The sequence below is a fragment of the Mesitornis unicolor genome, unplaced genomic scaffold (assembly GCF_000695765.1).
Source record: "Mesitornis unicolor isolate BGI_N332 unplaced genomic scaffold, ASM69576v1 scaffold47710, whole genome shotgun sequence".
Classification (NCBI taxonomy): Eukaryota; Metazoa; Chordata; class Aves; order Mesitornithiformes; family Mesitornithidae; genus Mesitornis; species Mesitornis unicolor.
In genome coordinates this window covers 39,770-64,267 of record NW_010158642.1, presented here as the reverse complement: position 1 = coordinate 64,267, position 24,498 = coordinate 39,770, and the positions used below count along the sequence as shown (strand labels likewise).

Sequence of the window (24,498 nt, the reverse complement as noted above, 5' to 3'; positions counted from 1 at the left end):
TCTGCAAGGGACAACAAACAACAGTTCCTGCGCAATGCCACTTGGGAGGATGGTTTTCCTGCTGGCTAAGGTAAGAAGGATTCAAAACGTGCAAATGAGAAATCATACTTATGACCTCTTGCCCCCCCCCCCAACATCCTTAATAAGGTTTTACTGAGAATCAGTGCAGGATAGCACATTCTGCCGATTACCTGTCAAACAGAGAACTGATGCTGTCCAGTCTAAGTCTGTTGTGTTACTGGGCCTGTCCTTTCAAGAGTTCCAGCTCATATTTTTATGAACAAACCAAACTTGACTGAACATGCAATTATCAGCATTTCCAGTTATCTCATGAAAAGGCCACTCATTAATGCCAGATCTTTCACAAGACCTTTGAAATGCCACAAACGTGGCCTCTCGACTATGCCTGCGTGTCTCTGCTTAACTGTCCTGTTCCCCTCCAAACTGAAGGGCCTTTTTCTTTAAGCTTCTTTCTGAGCGAAACAGTGGGGCATTCAGCACGGCTACGAGACTGGTTAATATTAGTTTGGCTACAGTAGCTCTCTTTCAACAAAGGAGGCTCTCAGCTCGGGACACCCTCGTTCCAGCAGCAAGTGTACAAGGTCTTTTGTGGCAACATGGGCTCTCCCAGCCATCGTGACCTTGGACTCCACATCAAAAGTCACAAGCATGAGTGGTCACCATCCCTCTTGTCTTTTCTCCTCTGAAAGAAATGTAAGGATTCAGCTGTATGTGTTTTTAGGAGCAGCAAGCAATTTTAGGCTCACATGCCCTCCGTAATTACATTCAGGCTACCACAGAGGACAGCAGGGCCAGAATTACTTTGGGTGCTATGGTCCACATGTGAATGAAATTACGTGTTCAAAGCTAAGTAAAGAGTAAGGCCGTCCTCCCCAAAGCACCCCTGTTCCCATCACGTGTGTTACCCTCTGCTTCTGCATGCCAGGCCACCACCTCATTCTTCTTGTTACTCCATTTCAGAACTGCTGGAATGCAAAAGAAATCACAAGTTCCTTACTCTCTCCACGAATGATCCTTTACTCTGAATGAGCTAATTTTGAGTGGAGAGGGGAGTTGTTTCTCTATAGCCTATTAAATAATCTCCATCTTTGGAGTCATTACATCACTTGAATAATGACACTGGAAAAAGGAGCGTTACCTGCCAGCCCCAGATATAGATTTCCAAATGAGATTCCAAATTTCTTATGGGAAGAACAGAGTAGAATCTAAAGCACCTTATTTATTTTATTCTATCTCCTTCCCCACAGGTTTTAAACTTAATAGAGACAAAATCTCAATATTTGGCTTAACGGTTTTCCCAAACCTGTCTACTCAATGAAGATAAGTCATTTTCATACAAGGAAAAAAATGTATCATTGTCATACCCTGCTACTTAATAGCTGATACGTAATACTTCTCAAATTAACTCAAACAGGAACAAAAAGACCTCCAGAGCTGTCAGTAATCAAATACTCTTGCAGTGAACTCCTACATGAAATTCAGACTTGGAGCAGAAGGGGTGCACCTATCAAACCCCATCTCCTGCGCTGGGATATCACAGAACAGTTTAGTATAGGAAGAGGAAATGGGGGTTTTGCGAATCATGTTGCAAATATCTAATTTTCTTCACCATTTCTCCTTAGCTTAGGCAGCATTTCATGCACTTTAACAGTCACAGTATGCACCCAACAGAAAACAGAGAGACAAAAGAGAGGAAAAAGGAGGAAGTCACAAAACAGATTCGAGAAAGAGCTCAGGAATTAAAGCCTACCATTGTTCTGGCTTTTTATCACCACTTTCATCTCTGTCCATAGTCTTCTTTTATTGCCCCACTTTCCACAGAAGTTAATGGCAAAACCCACAATCAATTTGAATAGGGCTTTTGGATAGGAAAAATATTTTGAATCAGAGCCTGTACTCCTACGTGGTTACAACACGCCTACAAGACACATGGGATGGTCTGTGGCATTCGGCTCACTGGAGACATCCAATGCAGAAACACCAAAGGGGCAGCTCCTGCGCTAGCACAAATGTCTGCATTTCCAAATTTGCAGAGCTACGGGGATTTACACCAGTTAAGAACATCACACAAATCATTTTACTGTTCTAACTCTGGCAACAAACCGCCTCCAGGGTATTCAAAATATCTCACCGTCCCATGTGAAAATATCTGCTTACAAAGCTTTGTTTGCTTCAGAATTTCAGAGTCACAAAAATGCAGCAGAATTGCCCCTTTTTTAAACAAAACTATGCTCCAGAGCCTAGAGATTTCTGTTTAAATTTCTTATACATATAGTTAAAAAACAAATATTACAAATATAATCTAAATAAAAACTGAAAAGAACAGACTACAGAAACCTGAGGCAACAGCTCAGAGTTGTGAATTTTCACAGTTATTTCAGTGACGAGCCAAATCCAATTTAAACGTTTACTTTTTCAACTGTATCAGCACTGACCATCTTAGCAGAAATACCTTACCCTGTGCTCTTTTAACTTCCCTTTTGTATCTTCACCTGTACCAAAACCTATACCCAGAAAAGGTAAATTTCTGGACATTTTGAAGACATTAAAGAAATTTCAGAGTTTTTTGAAAGAGAAAGCAGGAATTTGAGATGAAATGTTGTCTTCAGTAGCTATGGGATTATCAAAATCTGGTTTATTTCTCTAAGAGGGAGAAATTTCTTAGTCCTCATTAAATCTTGAGCCATGGTAACAGTTTATCTAGCAGCAAAGATGGAGTCACCATATTGTTCTGAATAACCCTTTACAACAGGGAAAATACAAAATAATGTTAGACTTTCCTTCAGAATAAGCTTTCTGTTAACTCTTCCTCAAAACATCGTATTTCATTTCATGTGGTAATTTTAATACCAGGATTGGGAGAGAATGGGAGTGAAAGGTTTGAAATTTTTTTTCAAGTTCCTGGGCGTTTTTGAAGTCTAGCTTCCATAGGCAAAACTGCTCCAGAACCTTCTTCCATGGGTTTGTTGTACATCACCCAGGCAAAAATTTTAAGTGTGAAGGCAAATTTAGATCGTTTATGTGTAATAACATTAACAGACAACATGCGTGGTCACTGAAACACGGCTTTCACTTCTGCTTGTGCTCAGCTCACCAGTCCCTGTCCGAAGGAAGGGCAGGAAACACAGATTCCCTGTCCTCTACTGCAACATTTAGGACTAGGAAGAAATAACACCATCTGTGTGCCAATCCACAATTTATACAATGTAGTTCTAGGATTTTACTTCTGGAAAGGGCAGAAATGATAAAACAGCTCTGAGGAGCCCTGTCTCACTGTGATTCTCTGTGTCAGTTCTGTGCTATAAGGGGATGTGCAAAGAGTTTAAATTTGACCTATTGGTTTTAGTAGACAAATACAAATCCCAGCAAGTGATCTGCTACAAGTGTCCATTTTACTAAAGAACCTGGACATGTTAGTTAGAACACTCAGTCATTTCCTCCAAGTTACATCCCTAAATTATACACTCAATTAGTTGGCAAGATCACTTTTATAACCCGCACGTTTAAAATATTTCTAGACAGGAAAGACTTTCACCAGTATTCAGCTACCATCTTTGTTTCTGATGGCTACAATGCCCTAAAACTGAGCCTAGCATTCAGAGATGTTTGCAGGAATCTCTACATTGGAAAGAGTAAGGGCCCAGCTATCACAGAAATGCACGTTCAAAACACTGCATTTGAGACCACTTAACAACTCTTTGCAAATCTGACAGGCTTTCCAACCATGTAGTTTATGCTCATCCAAAACCAGAAGACTGAAGTATGCTGTGACACGTGCAGGCTTTGGAAGGGTTGCAGAGAGCAGAAAATCAAGCAAAATTTGCCAGAGGAGTATGAATATATTTGCAACTTCAGTGGATCTGAGAGAGTGAAAAAAAGAAAAAAAAAAGCCGTGTAAACCAGACACAATTCACCTGAAATTAAATTCTTTCCCGCATTTCACCTTTAACAGAAATTACCATGACAAGAAATGCCAGTGACCAATTTGGTAGACAAAGTAGGACGTCCTTCAGTTCAGCAATCACCGCCGGTAGCTATGCAGGTCACCGCTCGCAACAGACTGAAACCCTTTAAAAGTTAAATCTTGCAACAAGGCAGACAGCTGTCGAAACTGCCTTTTCAAAGGGCACCCACACAACTTCAGAGGATCCTGGGTGCAGCAGCAGATCTGCAAACTGGTCAGTTCGCAGCGGGAGCTCCCTGCTTGTCCTTGGGCATAGGCAGGGATTTGGGGATAATACTTTCCTGCAGGAAAAGCTCTGGGAAAGCTCTGCTTCAGAACAGAAAAACAGGAAAAATTTCCTGCTGTTCTGCAGCCTGGATGGGAACCAACCTCTGCATATGGATCCCTGTATTATCAAAGCTGATTATCACTGACCACTTCAAAACAGAAAACTGTCTCTTTTTATGCCGAACTGGAACCCAGACCCAACCCACTCGGGTCACTGCAGATCAAAGGGTTACACAGCCAAGAAGCTCACCTGCTACCACAGCAAGGTTTGCTGCCCCGGACACCCAAGACACTCGTACGATTGCATTTTATTTCCTTGTGCAGGTAGTGCTGTGTCTTTCATCCCCACAAAAAAGACTTTAAAATTGATCTCAAGCCCACGTAACCACCTCAGACTAGAGAGTGAGCTCACTTTTCCTACAGGCTTCTTCCAGAAGTCACTACATGATGTGTTAAGTTTTTCAAACCACACCGTTTCCAACATGGCTCAAAAGTAGTAATAAAATAAAAGCACTCCCACCTAGGCAGCCTGGTCATCACAACACATCAGGCTCCCACTAGAAATGAACAGTTTCCAATCTGAAATTAAAAACAAACACAAGCAAACAAAAAACCCAAAAAAGAAACGCCCCACAAAGCAGAGTACATCTCGGAGGTCCTTTGAAAGCTGGGTTTCCTCTGGGGATTTATCAGGAGCACAGATCTAGTTCACCCCCATCCCCCAGGCTTTTACATTTGTAATTACCACTGGAAACTTCACAGCCTTAGAGCTGAGACCCAGCTTTCCAATGACCCTGCAGGAGCTGATAAATTCACCAAGCGCCGAAATGCCAAAAACGCTAATAAATACCCCCTAATAAATAACCCGCTGTCCTGTCAGCCAGGTGGGACAGAGCCCACAGCTGCTCCTCTGGCTGGTGGCACTCAGGGGGCTTTGCTGTGGAAGGTGATACAACCGCAGGGATCTACTTCCAAATTCCTGATGTGCATTAACCTCTTCCTGCCAACTCCTACAGCCCTGTCAAGCCAACCCACAGGGTCCCGCCACGTTCATACAGTGCAGGTGACAGCCTTGCTCTAGAATTATAACTTATCTGCTTTGCTTTTAATTTAATTCCTCAACTAGGCAGGACAATTTTTCTCCACTGATGTACACTGCACAAGCTACGCGGCAACCCATTCTCCACAAAGTTCTGGGGTCCTGTTGTCACTTGCAGAGAGCTACCCCAGCCCTGCAACACAATCCCTTTCTACTGAACAAGTGGCCACGAGAACCAAAACTCCACACCTAGGTTTAGGATGATAGCAACCACTGATACAATCTCTCACTTATCATTCCAGGACTGGGCGAACTAACCATAAGAAGAAACTTAATAAAGGAAACTGAACTTGCTAAAGCATTTTTCTCTCCACACCTGTGCTGACATTGTCATGAGCACAAGGACTGAGTGTGCTGAACTTTTCGGTTACCACACGGGAGACTTCAGGGTTTCTTTGGACACGAAGAGAGCCTTGACTCGCTCGCAGCAGCGTCTTCTACCACAGCCCACCTCACTCCAGCCCATCAAGGCAAACAGGAGCTGGGATCTCCTGCAAGGTGACTCTTCCCAGATGCAGAAGGAGACAGTCTGGTCCCCATCCCACAACTTGCACCAGAGGCTTCACACCCCAGCAGGACAGGGCTGGAAAATCTGCTTTAATCGCTCCACAATCAATCATCAAGTTGAACAACAGTTTCCTTACAATCATCACTTCAAGGCATTTCAGAGAGGTGGAATGTAGGAGTGCCTAGGTGGGCACTTGTGATCTCAGCTTGCTTTCCTCCTAGCATTTTGGAGCAGAATTAGGCTGGCTCCTCTTTTCTTCTCATGGCCAGTGCCAGATCTAATGTATTGTCTATCTTAGGAAAGAGGAGATCAGAGAGTTATCCTCTGCTCATTGCTGATTAACATTTCTGCTCCGTACAGGGCCTGAGCACTTGCTCTGTGTTATTTCAGTCAAAACAATATGTTCCTAAAGTGCTTTTTTTGAGGAAAATTCCCAACCTTCACCAGATCTGAACAGTGCCTTGCTATAAGCTAGTGCACAGCTGTGGGTTTTTGTGGAAACTCTAGGATCTATAAAAAACGAAGGGCAAATTCAGCATGGTAAGAACACGAGCAGATGCTACAGTAAAGCCTGTATTATGCCCATACTGGTGCTGTCCTACCGGAGGCGAGAAGAGTGAAATACAGTTATAAATGAAGAAAATACAAAAATAAACAGGCAGAAAAGCTTCAAAAGGTACTGTTTACCAGACTGAAGAATGTTTGAAACATATCTGCTCTTACTTATTTGTACACCTTCACAGTGTAGAAGGAAAAACTGGTGATAAATTTGTCATTTAAATATATTACATATATTCAGCTCACCCTTGCTGGGCCCGAGTTTGGATGCACTGAGACCACTGCCAGAGCCACAGAACACCCAAAATTTTCACCAGAGCCTTCCAGCAAGAGGACAAGATTCACCTCAAAATTTTACAAATGCAAATTAATGGCTTTTTAGACATTCTTCAAACAAAGAGCCATTAATCCAAGGAAATACATCTTCTGTGTCAGCAGAGTTAAGCCACTCCCTTTACAGCACACAGTATTTTGCATGGTTATTTAGCATTTCATAGAGTATCTAGTGCATAATTTAAAGCATTTCCTGTACCTAAGCTTTACCCCGAAAAAGATCATTGGCAACATTATTTTTCAAGCCTGTCTACCTCCTCTGCAACCCAGTTAACAGCTATGGGATGGTCTACTGCAAAGTCCCTCCTTACATTTGCAGACGAATTCACTGCACTCTGTCTCTTTTGTTAGAGGAAATCGCAGTACATTTAAGGAGAGCATTGCAATTTTTTTTAAAAGTCAACACAGTGCATTCCACTGAAGAAAAAAACCCTCACTTTCTGTGCTTTCAACACTGCTTTCCTCTTTCAATGTGATGTAAACACACAGATAATGGATTCCTGAAGCAGTGACCCTGAAAATAATAAAATCTGCCTTCTTTAGACTGCTAACTTAACCAGCAAAGCATGAGGCATGAGCCGGTATTTCCCCCCCCCGCCACAAACTTACCTCGTTCTTTTTTGAAACAAGTACCACAGCCCAAGATCTGACAGATGTCCAAGATAAAGCCTCTAACATATTCCCTCGTGTGCAAGTTCGGAGCCTAGATTTTCCACGCCTTGCCTGAGGAATGTCTATGTTGCCAGTGTTTAAGACGCTGTCATTTTATCTTCTTATATCCAGTACTCAGACTTTACTCTGAGCCAGTTTACAAGATAAACAAAGTACTATGAATGAAAGATTTCAGCCACCAAATCGGAACATTCTTTTCAGTAACCAGGCTCTTCCTCCCTCTCTGACAGGAACCACAGGACCACACTTGTGGCACAGACCAGAGTAAAATAAGAAACATGCACAGAAGAGCTAAACCTCACTGTACTCAGGCTGCTCTGGGATTATTTACGGAGTCACATGGATGTAGAGAAGGAGGTGGTTCGGTTTTGGTTAAGAATTCTTTTTGATTTTGAAACTGCAGTGCTAGATAGAGTTCATTCATCCCCAGGACAGGCCTTACCCGGAGAAAGAACAGAGCTTGTTTTACCCTGTCTGAGGCAGAGGGATGCTGGGCACTGTCCTTCTCCACCGTAATGCTAATAATTGGGGCTTCCAAAGCAGGTCAGAGGCCTGCCCATCAGAGAGCACACGGCCATTCCCCAAAAGAAAGGGCTGTTTTCTCACACACAGAGAATTTAATGGGAATGCATTAAAGAATATTCTCCCTGTCTAAAAGTAGATTAATACAAACTGAAGAAAATTGGGAATGTTAAAGTACATGAATGCTTTCTCTGAGATCTTCCACGACATGAGCAAACTCATTTGTTTGGAAATTATGCAACTGTTCAACTGAAGAAGTTAAACCACCCACCTTTACAGGAGGTCTGCAGGGAGTCCGAGAGGGCTCCCGCGCTGCAAACTGCACCCAAGCAAAGCTAACATTTTATGATTAATTTCCAGAGTTACAACTGCATTTTATTTAAGGATAAAATAAAATAAAGACAAGTTCTGCACTCTACCCCTTATTGTTCTAAGCAGCTCAGTCTGGGTTAGCCTTCATCTGTAATGCTGTGTGGCTCAGAGATTGGACACGAATCATAACACTTTGTAAAGCTGAAGACACCTTCAGAGAAAGAAAATCCTCACAGTATCTCTTAAAAGAACACAAAACATTTTCCCACAGCACCACTTTTGGCTTCTCTCATTAACACCTTGATGCAATGAGAACAAGCCCAGACTAACATGTTTATGGGGATCCCATCATAGCAACACCTACCAGGAAAAGAGAAACCAACAACAAAAAAAAACCCAGCACAGGCTTACCTTGTAACTGCTTGAATCTTCCTTCTAACTGGTTATAGTTATACTGCACCTGAGCTGCGTATCCTGGGGACAACGGCCCAGGCATACTGGTTGATTTTTGTAATTCCATTTACAGGCACCACAGGGATACGATGAACTGCAGCATAAAGGAACCACAGGTTTCCCTACCATACATCCAAGTAAATTCCAGTTTCGTCAGTAGTTTGGCTTCAGTCCCTAGAGAAAATGCTCTCACTGAGCCCTAAGTAAATAACAGCTTCGGACCAAAATCCAGCAGTGTGGGTTGGCGGCAAGTTGTCTGTAACAGACTCAAAGTTAAAGCACCTTTTTTTTTTGGTGGTTTTTTTCCCACCTCTGCTGTACTACAGGCAGCTTTCAAGTGCTCAAATCTGGTTTCAAACGCTTGCCTGGCTCTGGCAAAACTAAATCAAACAAAATCAAGCCTGCGATTCAGCCCAAAGTTAAAAGCAGCATGGAGCCAGGCGCTGCCGTCCTTGCCAGCGCTCCCAGGAGCCGCGCACACCTCAGACCTTTCTGCTGGTTTGTAATACAATCAGCAGCCGCCCGGCTGCAGGCTGATGTCACTCGATTACCATACAGCACGGTGGAGGAAGCGAAGGCTGTACCAAGGGCGAAGGGGCGGCGGAGCAGGGGAAGAGTCACAGCAACTTCTTCCGCTGGGTGCAGCCCGCGTCACCCCGCGCCCTGGGGGGGGAGGCGGGAGCCGGGTCCCCCACCTTCGCTCCCGACGCAGCGCCATGGCCACAGCAGACAGTGGTCTCTTCCCGAGCCAAGCCGGTGGAATTACAATCTTTTGTTAAGAGCCTCATGTAACGGAAAAGTCTCAGATTACTATCGCTTGAAAAGGAGGGCACTTTTCTTTATTTATCTGCAAGGCTGTTCACTTGAAAAAGTAACACACACACACACACACACACACACACACACACACACACACACACAGAGAGCAGCACTCATTCAGTATTTAGCAACAGGCGAGGAGGAGACGCAGAAAGATGCACGCCCCAGCACACCGGGAACAAACGAAAGCTTTGTGAAAAGGTTCTCTGAGCGGCCAATTCCTGTCACTTTGTTTTATGTCACTTGTCATACCGCGGATTTTGATGTCTCCTGTGTATGTGGCTCCTTGCCCGTTTATCAGCATGCTGGGTATTTACTGCAAGATTAATGGTTGTCTGGGCTCTGCACTGGAGGGGGAGGGCTGCAATGTAAATAAGGATGCCTTCCCTCTGATTGGCACCTTAATACCCTGCTGTAATGCAAACGTACACAGCAGCAGCAGGGCTGGATACTAGAAGAGAGTTCCTGCAGATGGTATTAGACAGAGGATGTCAGTTTTCCTGCAGGGGCCCTCACTTTTTCATAAGTGAAATTAAAAGGTCAATTCGACATTCATATTCTCAGTATGTAGCATTTGCCTGTTAATTTTTAAAACTGCTGATGATGTTCACAGAAACATTTTATCTTTTTTTCTTTTCTCACATTTCCAAATTCCTTTCCAATGGAATCCATGTTCTCTTCTCCTCCCACTCCATGCCCTCATTAAACATTTCAAAATGTTGCCTTTGTTTTGATACTGTTGCTTCACAAGTTTTTAGTTATTTATGTGAGGACAATTTCTGTGGGAGAAGCTCAGTCCACTCCCATTGACTCGCTGCAGTCCCAGATCCTGCTATATGCGTAAGGTGGAAATTCAACCAGCCACCATTTACACACCAGGGAACCAACGTGCAAGAAGTCCAACCAAAAACACTGCTAATTTAGGGAGAAGCAATGGAAGTCAACACTTCCCAACTGAAGTTGGGGGTTCCAAAAACACATGGACTGTTGAAAACACCTGGCACATTGCTCCTGGCATCATAAATACACTTAAAATATTTATGGCTTTGAAACAGACTGGTTTACTTAAAAAAAACCAAACAACATAGGCCTAGCCCAGAGTTGCTTATTCTATTGACACAGAAGGGCTTTTACCAGCATATTTCAGTGAAGCCCTTTACATTAACAGAGCTGTATTTACACAAGACTTCTGGTACTACAACAGGACTCAAGTAGAGCTTAAAACATTTTTGAAAGGTGGCCTTCAATCTTTTCAGCACTACCCACACTTGTGCCACTGAAGACTGTTCAGTCTGGCTGCCCAAGCCAGACTTCACAGCGCCATGGAAGAAAGCACTCATCTGCAGCTGAAACACCACCGTACGAGGGACTGAGGGACTGCCGGCTTGCACCCTAAAAGTGTGCTTGGGAGGCGAAAGGGGGATCTGCGGAAGCACCTGTGCTCATTGCAGCAGCAGGCAGGATGCTGCTCTCCAGACAACAATGGCACGGCGCGTCCCGTGCTCTCCTAAACCTTCCCCTGATGATCTCTGGGCAGCCAGCTGTCCTTCCAGCACACAGGGACACACACACTGCCGCTGTGGGATTTTCAGGCTGGGGTGGGAGGGAAGAAGGGCAACAGAAAAAATACAAAAGGCTCCAAAACTTACAGGAACAGAGCTCGGTAAACTGAGCCATTAACACACAAATGCACACTTCCCCCCCAAAGCTGAAGGAGCACATTTTACCCAGAGCACAAGTACAGGCTTCTTTCTGTCATCGATTTTTTTTCCTGCAGCTTTTTACCAAGAGCAGCTTTCTCCTGCAATGCCTGACCTATGCTGTAATTAAAGGAAACCCTTCCCCTGGTGAGCAGGCAGGCAGGCGGGCCCTACCTGCAGGCAAATCAGCTCATTACTGTCCCACCTTGAGCAAACAGGTGTTGCTATGTGAGTTCCAAAGGTAAAACTAAAGTTCAAGTGGCTGACAGGAGCGCTGGAGCACTTTTAACACCATAAAATCAGGGGCCAGAAACTTTTCCCTAGCTGAAAGCTTTCCCAGCACCTTTGGCAGGCAGCACACTAATGCACGTGGCCATTATTAAAAGTATTAAAAAGTAAAATATTGCAAAGCAAAACATTAAGAACTAAAAATAATCATTTGGCTTTGACCAATATAAAACAGAGACTCAGTGTTTGCCACCCAGTCACAGACCATTAACACCACATACGTGAATTTGCACTTCAGATTGTCCCCCGCAGGACAATTGAATCCGGTAAATTTAGGATTCCCAAGAAATACTGAACAAAATTTGGTGTTGGAGGGAATTTTGTTTGTGTCCCCTTCTCTGCCTCCCCAATTCTGGCCTGCATAGCAGCACTAAATGCTACCTCAAAAAAGAAGGAATTACAGCAGGTCTTGAGCAGTGCAGGCTGCACAGCAAGTTAAAGAAAATATTGAAGAATTTGTGTTTGAACCGAGTTTTTTTTTCAAACCTTGAACAAAATAACAGAGACACGAGACCCTAATACATTGTGGAACGCTCTCATGGTGAAATTCTGACCTCATTGTAGCTGCCATCCAAGCCAGCATTTGTGCTGCACAACAGGTCCCCAAGCAACAGATGTGACACCCATTGTTAATGATCGCATCCAGACACTGTTAAAGATGGCATCAGCTCCTGGGGACAGTCCTGATGGCCAGGCACTGCTGACTCCTCTGCCCAGGCACTGCTGCTGCCTTGCTGGGACCCAGCGCACATCTTGAAGTCTCTGAGTTCCAGGTTGGTAGTAATGCAGTAGAAAAATAGGGATCTGTCTGCATTTGTGAAATGCTACACCTTATGTAGCAGGGCTGCTTAGAAAGTGGCATCCTGCCAGCTCCCATTTTTAATTTCAAACGCATCAACCCTAATACATTCGTTTCCTGTTGACTCTAAATTAGTAAACCTGCGACACGTTTACTGCCGCTGCATAGCAAGGCATCAAACTGATCACAAGACTCTCACATGCAAAGCCCCCTGTTGTACCTGGTCTCTACTCATTTTCTCTGTTTCTGCTTAATTGCCTAAGCCCTTAGCAATACTAACTAGACAATATGTTATGGAGGGGAATTAGCGCTTTAATGCCAAAGGTAACTTTTAGCACTGGTCCAAGTATAACTTATCAAATCAACACAGCTTGAAATTGTCCATGGTGTAATTCATCACTTATCACACTGCTGGGAAAAAATAAAGGGCCAAATCATATGTTAAGTTTAGTATGTTTGGGAGGATTTTGTTGGGTCTTTCCCCTCTTCTAAATTCTATTCTCACTTTTCTCCCATAGCTGTGAAATAATTTTTTGAAATGTACTTCTCCCATAGTACTTGACTGGTAATGATGGCTTGCATTATTTGTGTAGAGAGTAAATAAAAATGCAAATGATTATCCACTTAACCATAATGCAAAGTGTGACTTAGTTGACATGATCAGAGCTTTGCAAACCCTCAAGGAGAGCACGAGGTTGATTACAGTAATATAAATGCACAAGTAACATCTGGAGGCAGGTGCTTACAGAAGAGGATGTCTTTACTCGGTTCTGAAAACTGCTGTTGAAGTGAAAGGGTTCCTACCACAAAGGGAAAAAACTAATGTTTCTAAGGAAGAAACTAGTATTTGATCTAGCAAAACTGCCATCCAAATCCCTAATTATCAACATTTTTAAGACTAAACAAAACTATCATTTTTCTCAATCAAAAGAAATTACTTATGAAAAACTGTAGCACATCCTCAGAAAGAGTACAGACACAAAAACTCTCTAAGAAATTCCTTGAAATTTGAGTATCCAGTTTGTAACTCTTCTACAGAAAGTAACTGGTATGTATGCAGCATTAATATTTCTCTTAAAGCCTCACTACAATTGCAATAGCTAGAAAACTCCCTGACAACCTCATCCATCCAATCTATGCTATCTTCCACTAGTAAAGTCAACCAATATTGGCTGGCTTTATTGGGTCAATAATGAGGACTTAATGTCCAAAACAGGTCCACCCTCAAAATACATTTACTAAATGCATATGTGAAAAACCAAGAAAGAAATGCACAAAACGTTCCCTGGGTACCACAAAACAAATGCATGCTTTGCACTCCTATGTCCTGAAAGAAGGGATTTTACAACTCCCGGAAAGACAATTACCTTTCTAATGGGAAGCAGAATGCACATCAGAGCTCACAGTAATTATGGATCTGGTTAATCATCACCCTTGTCTTTCGTCCTTACTCTTATTTGCTCTTGTAAAATCTCTAGTTGGTGACTAACTAGAAAAAAAATTACAAGATAAAAAGGATGATTTATTAATCTAAAATGCCACAGAAATCACATAACATTTGCTCTTCTTCTGGAAGAGGGTAAAGTTCTTGCACATCTCCTCAGCACCACAGTTAAGAACTGAAAACTCAATCACGTTTGCCTTTCTTGACTTCTTTGCTGATATTCCCATCTACACAGGAAAAGCAGAAAATCTCTCTATATATGCAATACAGTAAGGCAAGATGGGTTTTGCTGTGGATTGTTCTAGAATGTAACAGGAAATCATTATTTTTATCATATTTGGCAATTTGCATACCATTAATCCTGAAGAGTCTGCTGTTTTCCCTCCAGTTTATATCCAAGATACTGCAATACAGAGAGAAGCAGCCCACACACTAAGCAGAAATTAGCATGCCAACTTAATTACCTCTGCTGCAGTTATTAGTGGGAACAGAACTCTTCATCTTCTAAACCCGCCATTTCCTGCAATACTTGGCAACTCTCAGAAGAAAGTGAGATAAATACAAAGCAAGCAAGAGATCTTCCTTAAGTAACATTTCTATTTCAGAAAATATTTCCTTTTTTTTGTTGTTGTTGTTGTTTAAAGTGGATTTTACATCAGTAGCAAACACCAAGGCATTTGGTCCTCCAAGTCCCTTGCAGATATATACTCTGTGACCCACATGGGCTCGGGAGAGCCAATGCAACCAAAATGTACAGGAAAGGAGCAGATTAAAAAACAAGGGATGAGGATTTTTATTACTGAAGGGTCTGTTTTCTGATTGTCATGTCCAGGCTGGCCTCTCAGCAGCGTCAAGTCCCAGGCACAAACTGGCTCTGGGCTCAAGATGAACACGTGGGCTGTGGTGGCTGAGAGACCAAAGCAGCACAAATCCTTTGGGAATCTTTTTCCCAAATCAGGCCAGAATATCAATTTATTACTGAAACTGGGTCAGTTCCACCTGGTTTCAGGTTTCAGTTTACACAAGTCCCAGATTAACAGCGAAGCCGACATGACTTTTGTAACAGCGTGTCCTTGTTAACTGCAACAGCGGAATGCTTGCCAGGAGAGCCCACAGGACAGCGGCACCGCGTTTGGAAGGAACCGCCATTTGTGGTGGTTTGTACTTCAGCCCAAATGGGTGCTTCTGAACCGTGCTGCTCCCCATACTCCGTCAACTCGTCAAAGCTGGGAAGCCACCCCAAAAAAACTAACAAAGCCATGCACAGGTTTTGTTTGCAGCCTACAAAATGCACTTGGTTTGCACCCCAACTTAGTTGAGTAAGCCGTAGAAGTCTACTAAAATGAAGCGTGGTGCACAGGTACACACTTAACATACTTGCTTTCTGTGAAGTTTTGGCATGAAAACACTTCTTGATTTGCATCCAGAAAATTCTTTTTTATGGGTTTTAATGTGCTTTTTAGACGTTGGAATTATTTTCATAATTTGTCTCTCTCTCCCTCCCTCATTTCCTCCTCTATCTGAATTGTATCTATGTTTATATGTAGGAGAAAGACAGACTCCCACCCTCCTCCTTATTTTCTTCCTTTTGCAGCATTTTCTTTTTTTCCCCAGTTTGACCATGAACACAGAAGTTGCACTGCTGCTACACCATCATCACTCAGGCATGAAAATTCAATCTCCTGCTACTCCTGAGCAAAATGGAAATGGAGTGAGAACAACAAGCAGAACAAACTGATCTTCACAAATCTCTATAAGCCAGAGTATTTATTTCTACTATTTCCCTTGCTACACATAGAACAGAAAGCACAGAAACTATATTAATGTTCGCAAATACATCCCAACTGCGACTGGCCACATTCACATGTGGTCAAGTTTAGGGGTGAGGAATACAGAAGTACCTCTCTGTTTTGCCAGTTCCATAACTGTAGGAGCTCAAGCCCCTAAATTAAAAATGTCTGAAGTTAATTTGGCTCCATACAAAATTTTAGATCCTCTTATATCGAAGCAACAAAATTCCAGAAAAGCCAAGGTAGTATGGGCTTGTGCTGATCCTGTAGTTCATTCAAAATGAAAGAGAAGCAAAATGCTAGAAAAAAATTGAAACACTGTTTTGTTTTGTTTTTAAAAAACATACTAGATGCAGAAACATGAGCTGAAAGCCTCCTTTTTAAAGCCAACACAAGAGAGATACCTCTCTGTTTATTCTATAAAACCTTTCATTGCATCTCAGGCACAAAATTTCCCCATCTGGGAATTGCCCATCTCTGCAAAAAACCTTAGTGATCAGTTGACAAGTAGAGCTGCAACTCGTGAAGTTATTATTCCAGCACAAACCACATTTGCTTTTTAGATCATAAATATAATAATATATTATACACTTATATGTACAAATACTGTCCGCATCTGCCACCCATCCATCTTAAAGGCTTAGTAACGTTTAAAGGAAGCAAAGCTTAAAAAAATCATCATACGACATACACACACAAAGCCATTGGCAAAAAAATAGTAGTGCTTGCATTGCTCACTAGAAATGCTCAAAACTGCTACAAAGAATGCTAGAAACCAAAAAGAAGTGGCACTTGGAAGTGGATTTTCATCATCCTCTCTACTTGTCTGATCCTCATCCCTGTTCCTGTTCTTTTTTTGCCTCCTACCCATCAAGGCAATTTGTCTCAAGTCAAGCCTGGGTTTCTGTCTCTCCAGGATATTACCTCAAGATAAGAATCAAAGCTCTGATCGGAGAGAATGATTTCATCCCTAATCTTTACCCTTTAGAAGAGCTCTAAGGTTAACAGAAATTAGTGAACATTTTTTAATCCTGTATTGAATTTTGCTTTGCAGTATGCTCTGCTAGACATTATTTATACTTCAGGGAGTGCTTTCATGCAGTATCCAAGCAACAAATAGAAGGAAAAATGCAAGGCACATTGTAGATTTGGCTGAATAAATAAAAAAAACAAAAACAAGAAACATCACTAGTTAGATGCTAAAGACATGAGAACATTCTCTTCTACATACGCATTTTTGTAGGAAGATTTATTTTAAATTACAGCCTCATAACTAGGTTTTGAAATGCATCTACAGCCAAGCTCATCCCTGCAAAAAGTGAATTAAAAAAAAAAAGAAAACTTTGCCATTATTGGCATGTAGTTTCTATGAGCAAGAAATCCTTTCCATTAAGACGACTCAGTAAAGTATCTAAAAACAATCATATTATTTCAATGGAAGGTCCCATGCTTTCTCTGAATTAAACATCCCTACAACACCAATTTCAACAGCAAAGAACACTGTACTCTTTTCAGTCTTTAGGTTTCTCACGATATGCCACTATGGGTGATTCCCAGCATAGTCTCACAGAAGCCAAGGGACAATGTTAGTTTATCCCAGCTGACAATCTAGCCGGTGGTCTCCTAAACCATCAACTCCAGTATGGTTTTATCTCAGCTCTACTATTTTACCTGGCTTAGATCTCAGTATTGACATGGAGGGTCTCTCACAGTACTTCTCTTTTCACTCCCTTTCACAAATCCCACCCTGCCTCTCCCTACTTCAGCTGGTGCAGAACACTGCATCTCACTCATCTCAGTGTTGCATGTCCCCTGGTGCTTTTCTTTACTGATGCCATGGTGATGAACGGATGATGAAAACTAAAATAGACAGCAGAGAGCTGTGCGGCACCAGTCTGGGAATTAAAGCATAGTTCTCACATAAAATCAGTGCAAGTAAGGAAGCACAATATGGAAGTGAGTGCAGCACCAATATGTCTCATACCCAGGTACAATAAAGCAGATTTACCTGCTTCCAGGATTACCCTCATGCTTATTCTACTGGTAATATCCTAAAAGCAGATATGTGTAGGCACACGTGCACACAGAGTCGGCATACATATGTCAGTTTTTCATTTTCTTCCTCTAGGTACAGCTGTCTGTCTTATATTTCATGACTTACCTACAGTACAGAATACTCTTGTACCTTATTTTGCCAAATTGCTGAATTGTTGTCCAAGCACAGTCAGTCCATTTTGCATAAGGACTACCACAGGTCTGGAGTTCACCAGCAGAAAGTACGAGAAGCAGCTCTAGCACCTATATTCCAATCCTGGAGCTTAATGCACAGGAATTCAAAGATCTGAAGGTCAATTATTCGGTTCCTCCCTCACTGGCAAGATGCTGGGCTCTCTGTGTACTTGTCCAACTCGATATTGCTTAGTCTTGAAAGAATTTAATTGAAGACCTAAAATGTCCATGGCTGTCAGACTTTCCAGCATGGAACTGCCAGCTCCTACCCAGCTCCCTCCCCAGAGAAGCAAAATGCCTATTTTTCCAGCTCCACTTGTCCTGCCCAAGCAACGTGTGCTGGATTACAATAATTCACCAGGGCGCAATCACTTCCATGCATCACTCAACGCTCTGTTACTATGTAATCATAAATACTATCCATGAAGTGTGCATCATTCCAGAAAACCTTAAGTTATATTCACCAGTACTTTCTTCCAACACTTGGCTCTACACTCAGGAACCTACATTGGACGTGCCACGGATCTGGTATCTAAGCTGACTACACAGAATCTAACTGACACCTCCACGTAGTCTGCATACTACTTGTTTGATTCTAAAGAGGGAGAGCAAACTCCCAAACCATGCATAACTAATACCAAAAATAATGTTACTATAGCATTGAGATACAAATGACCTCTGTACCAAATCACGTTTTTGACAGGACAGCACTGAATACATGTTGTTCACATTTACTTGAAAGGTACTTGATGTACTGTACACATACAGTGACATTTCTTTCATGGTCAGTCTACTGATGATCTTTCTTAAGAACAAAATATTATTTATAGTCTGGCTTTTGGTATTTGCTTTAGAAACAGCTCACCACCAGCAACTTGAAAAGCGAACACATTAAACTGCAGTGACAGATGGGCCAAGCTTTTTCTTGTTTTCTGATAAGAGCACAGTATTCACAGTCAGCACTGCAGGTGACATGCAGCTCCTCTGCAGTCACGCTTTTTCCCTTGATGCCTGGACAACACAGAACACGCAAAATGATACCCCTGTTTTTAACATCACCCTCCTACAGACTCTGGTACAGTACTGCAGCTTAGAAATTTGCAGCTGAGAAATCGTTCCAGAAGTGAAATCCAGAAGGAAAGCATTGGGTGAGGTCAACATCTGGAAAAGCTTCTGTTGAAATATTTCCATCAGCTTTTATCTGAGTAAGTAAGATTTTTCAAATTAAGTCCTTTCATGCTCACCTCAGTAAGTCTGCGTTAGGCCTCTGGCTGCTAAACAAAACCAGGGACAATAACCAGTACTGCTACACCAGCGCTGAGAAGATGCATCTGCAGTTTCACAGCTGTAAGGTTTTTATTTCTCTTTAGCGTCAAGCAAATCCTCCACATGCCCTTCAAACCTGATTTACAAGCATCAATACACTGCTGAGTTCTCATCCCTTAACAACTTGCTGTTACTAAAAGGAGTGCACTGGTTCCCAAGTCCCAGATAGCTCAGGCACTGGATATTCATGAAATGTACTGCAAGAGATCATTCTCATTATGCTCTTTCAAAGCCAAGAATAAACCAAAGGTTTATTCTCTTAAGCTCTAAATCATTGCATTTTGTCCTTTATTATTGACTTGAGATCTGAAACTTCATTCTGACCATGCAGATTTTTTTCTACCTTCAGTGTATACTCAGAGTGAAACAGTAGAAACCTTGCTATGGGAGAGATGCCAGACAGCAAGAACAAAGCCAGTGCATGATACCTGAAGAGTACTACAAGCAGGCTCTTTCTTTTCACTTCTCTGGCGGGTTGTTCTGCTGACTTTTTGCATTGGAGCTATGGAGGCAATGGCTTACGTATCAGGGCCCAAAGCGCTAACTAGCCCCACATATGCTACCTAGCACCTCCCCATTGCAAGTTTTCCTTTTTTTATCCTTAAGAAATGGGTATTTCTCTATATTAAAATAAAATAAATTTGATAGTATAACTCCAGTAACAATTTCAATTATTTTCCCCTTTTGGTTCTGGGAGAATTTAAAGTTACCAGCATGAATTACAAGCCTAGTTTCTCTTTGTGCAACAAGGACAACTAAGGAAAGCTGCACAACGAATGCAGTCTCCTCACCTGTACTCTCCTGGAAGGTTCACAAACACTGAGACATCCAACGCTAGCAAGAGTCCTGACTTAGGCACAGGCACTGAGGTGGAGCTGAAGAAGGACTGTACAGTTTCATCTGCCCTTTGCTAAGATATGCCTCTGTTAGTTCATAAACTTTGAAACTACTTTTAATTGATATGCCAGATAGCCAAGCCACAGACCTTCTGGTCACTCCACTGAACCCAGAGGACAAAAGGGCGAAATACAAATGAGCAGAAAAGCGAGTAACTTTAGCCAAGTGTTTTTTAATATTGAATTAGCTAACTGAAGAAATGGAAAGTTTTGGAGGTGGCAATTCTCAAACTACCTGAAAAAAACATCTGGGGTGACGAGCGTGGTTCATCTGAATGTCACACTCCCAGACTGAGTGCGAAAAATTCTGAACAACTCAACGGTTTCTTAAGGCATTCGTAAGAGCTCAATGCACCAAGGCGCTGCACAGCAAATCTTGTTAGCTAATGGCCCTTGATAGACGAAATCCAACACTTGAGGATTTGTGAATGAAGAATTTTGCACAAACATGATACCTTTTTGTCTTCCACATAGCAGGTAGAATTACCTGGTCTTCCAGCAAGACCTTCCAAAGAACCACAAAGAACGAGGACAGGTGAAAGATGATTTCCTACAGTGAGATACTTTACAAAGTAGAGATCAGTTTCCTTCTTCTCCTATCAGTTGCAGAGTGAGTTAGTTCAACATGAATGGCAACCAATCTGGTTGCATATCCCTTCAAATCTGGATTCTGATTGAAAGCCGAGTTCCCAGGCGATTCAGTTGTTTTAAAGTGAAGTAATTCTTCTCATTACGGTTTTCCTGGCATACAGACCACTTTAATCATATCGATTATCAGCTGCTGGACTGACAATAGTGGTTTTCTACTGTTACCATATCATACCTGCGTTAACTGAGCTCTTCTCCAATACCTTGTTCATTCTGATCACAGATTATTCTGACCACCATCTCCTGCTTTGCTTTTCAAATATTTCAACATCCCGATGGAACACGGGGCCATTACAATTCTTACTAGAACACAGCATAAGGCTGGCTACAGAATTAGCTTCTCACCTACTCTACTTGGCTTTACTCTAACGGAAATAAGTTTCATTTAAATCACAGTAAAAACTTGAACCAATACAAGACGGAAGCTCCACAGAAGAGGCACTTCACAACTTCTTGAAGAATGTGGTCAGAAGATGCTTGCACCAGCAGAAGGATTCACATTGAGTACATACCCACCAGTCAGGTGACATAAAATGTTTATGGCTGTTCTACTTTGAAACACAACAGCTTGCATATTATAGATGGGGAATAAAAAAAACCAGTGCGATGTGGAACAAAAAAAACAGTCCCCTAGGACAAGGGGATGATACATCTGCATTTCATAAACTGCAACGTGTTGACAGCCTTCTGAGTTAGCTTGTTAACGTTCTGTAATTCTGTGATTCAGTGAAAGGCAGACATACTGAAAGACCTGGACATCCACAGGCAGCCTTTAGATACAACTAATCTAGTACCTCTGGAAAGAAAAATACTGTTCTCAAAAAATGGACAGTCTTGGAGAGGTGGGAAGATGCTCGTGCCCACAAAGAGCCAGTTCCCATCTCAGACTGGAGTGTTATTCAATAAATCCGGGTCCTACAGGTAACGCACAATAGCTTCTGCTTCAGAGGACAGTGAAATTCACCCAGCAGAAAGCAATGCTACAATACAGTCAAATCTATGGGGTTTAGAGCCCAGAAGAGCCTTTCCTGATATCATCCAGTGTGGCTCTGCGTGCACTACCAGCCACAGGCTTTCACAGAGTGATTATTGTGCCTCATCCTGTGACAAGTGACAGAATTAGTGTACACCTTTCCAGAAAGAGCCTGTCTCGATTTAAAGAGTACAGTGACAGACATTATTGCAACCCCAGCTCCAGGCTGCAGCTGAAAAATGTGGAAGTGTCATTCTGGGGAGATGTAGGGGAAGATTACCCACCAGACAACATATACAAAAATATACATTGAATGGTGCCAGGAACACTATGGCTCAGCCTTTAACTGTAACCTTTGATTTGCGATACAAACCTCTCTTCATTCCTCTCTCCCTGCATCACAATTAGGCTTTCAAGCAATGCTTCAAGTTTTGGCAGCACACAGCATTCCCAACACTCACTGCAGAGAATTACAGGTATGAAATGTATCAAATTAAAATGAGTAATGCTCATTAAGAAAAAAAATAAATACATCATACTCTGGGAAAATGTTTAAATACGCCTCTGAATCAAACCTTCAGCAAAATTATTTCCTTTGACATTTGTATTTGTTTTAGGCTATCTAAATAATTGAAGTACTTTCCTTACATTACTTCTCCTTGAAATAAGAGTTTCATGTTTATTATTCATTACTCAGGTGGGGAGCTCTGCTTGCCATAAAAGTAAGTGGAATAACCAACTGCAGCAAAGGCTAGATCTGGGACCCTAATGTGTTTAATGAGCTTTGTATTAAAAGCACTTCCCACTCAAGGAATATAATATAACTTACAACCACTAATACGGCTGGAGTGGAATAACAATTTCTTCCTCAAACAAGATCAAAGGGGGAAAAAAAAAAGTCAAGATTCTTCTCATCTTGTGTAAACCAGTGTTTATACCAATCTACCACCACAGGCATCAGTCAGGCTGCTTCTGACCCTACTTAGCACAGCCCCATCCCAGGGCAGGGATTTCACCTGTAGTTTCAAATGCACACTGATGAGAACTGCTGTAATTAAGTCTTCTAAAGATAGCAAAATTAACACACATTCTTTCATGGAGCAGTTCCATGAAGTTGATATGATGGCTATTCTCAGTAAGAGTTACATGATCTGCTCTCTGCCCACCTGCGTGAACTACTTTATTTCCCTGCTGCTCAGCTCCAAACCTGATCCTGCCCCGCGCCTGGCATGTAAAGGTGTCCTGCATCTACTGCTCTCCCACAGCCGGCAACAAGAGCAGAAAGGGCACGCTGTGCTCCGCAGTCGGCCTCATTGGAATCACAAATGAAACAGATAATACCTTTGTCTCAGTGCAGTTAATTTAATAAACCTGCTCCAACATGTTATGAAGTGCTGGGTTTAAAACTGTCCTTGTAACTAAAATATCACTAGCAGAAATCTCAATACATTTTGAGCTGCTTCCCGTGCTCACAGTACGTCCCACACTACCGAGGCATTTTGTTCAGAGGTCAGGAATGTGGGCATGCTACCATAACAGTCAGGAAATAATTTACAGAACATGTAAAAATTGCTTTGGAGGGCAATGCCTCAGAGCTGAGAGGACATAACGTAATCTCCTTGCTGCATAAACAAATTTGGTTAATGTACAGCCTTTAATACGCAATAATCAAATGTTTTAAACAAAAAAAAGACCCAGGCAAATTTCATTTATCTGCTGATGAGAGTGTAATTCAGCAGAAGACAGCATGTATTTCAGAAGCTCTGCTTCTTCAAGAAAAACTGTCATTTAGTAAATAATGCTGAAACTACAACTATCTCCATCTACCACATTCCTCCATTTCAGAACAGGTGAGATGTTATGAACACCTCCAAATGAAGGCATTTTGAAGCAGAGTTTTGTTATCCTTCTGGTTTTTTCAAAATCTGGAAACAAACATTATTACATATCAAAGAAATCAAATAAAAACAATATTAATAGCCAAAAAGGCTAATACCTGATGAGATGAGAAAGAGAGTCAGTGCAACCTTCTAATTAAAAAAAAATACATGGATGAAATCTCTGCTCTCCTGCACTTACAGCAAAAAAGTCTTCATAGCAAATCTGAAGAGCCAAGTGTTTGCAAAACGTCAGATATGAGCACATCTTGCAAAGTAACATGAGACCAAGTCCCAGTGATAGCAATGGACAAAAACCTCAACAACTGTTCAGTCAAACTGCACTTGACCTCAGAAAAATTTCTGCTCTAGTTTAGTGACAAGGTGCAGGCACTGAGGACAGATCGCATCCTGTACTATCACATACAGACAGTATGAGAGCTTGGCTCTGTGAGGAGTGCTTACCAGCTAGGGCCTTGATGCGGGATCTTTCAAACAGTCGAGCAGAGCTATTTTCATTGTCCCAGTCATCGACATCCCAGCGGTTGTTGACATCACTGTACTGCTGTTGGATTTCAATGTTGTCATAATCTGTCGCTACCGTTGTCGTCATCCTGAGTCTTCTTAAACTATTCTCACCATTAGATTCCTCTTAAAAACCTCTGTAAAACAAAATGACATAATAATAACTTAAACAACATACACGTATTGGAAGTGGTACAATTCAAGCTCAAGACTTCTGGTTCCAAAAATCAATGGCTTGTACTGGAAGCCCGAGCACAAGCGCAAAAACAGATTAGATACCAACCAATCCTTCAGAAAGCAAGTGAACTCTCCAATCCTTCTTAAAAAATGAAGTACTTCACAAAAGCAAGATTTCAAGCCACTAGCTTTGCTGCATACACATATGCAGAATTATCATGTTCAGCTTTATAAATCTGTGAATGTCGGCTGAAGCATATGGAGCCACGGATAAGCTAAGCTAAGAAAAACCTTAAGT

The 24,498-nt window shown here is 42.0% G+C and overlaps 1 protein-coding gene across 2 annotated transcripts in view; it reads right to left on the bottom strand.

Annotated features, from left to right (window-relative positions):
- SPTBN1 (spectrin, beta, non-erythrocytic 1) overlaps nucleotides 1-24,162 on the bottom strand; it is a 91,265-nt gene extending 67,103 nt beyond the window's left edge. The window contains exon 1 of one of the 2 annotated variants that reach the window (XM_010184035.1): nucleotides 23,964-24,162. In XM_010184035.1, coding sequence (XP_010182337.1) covers nucleotides 23,964-24,111 — 148 coding nt within the window. In that variant the 5' untranslated portion in view covers nucleotides 24,112-24,162. Of the gene's footprint in view, nucleotides 1-8,667; nucleotides 8,777-23,963 lie in introns of those variants that run through there. The other variant, XM_010184043.1, reaches the window with a different exon arrangement.
- Nucleotides 24,163-24,498: the final 336 nt, after the last annotated feature.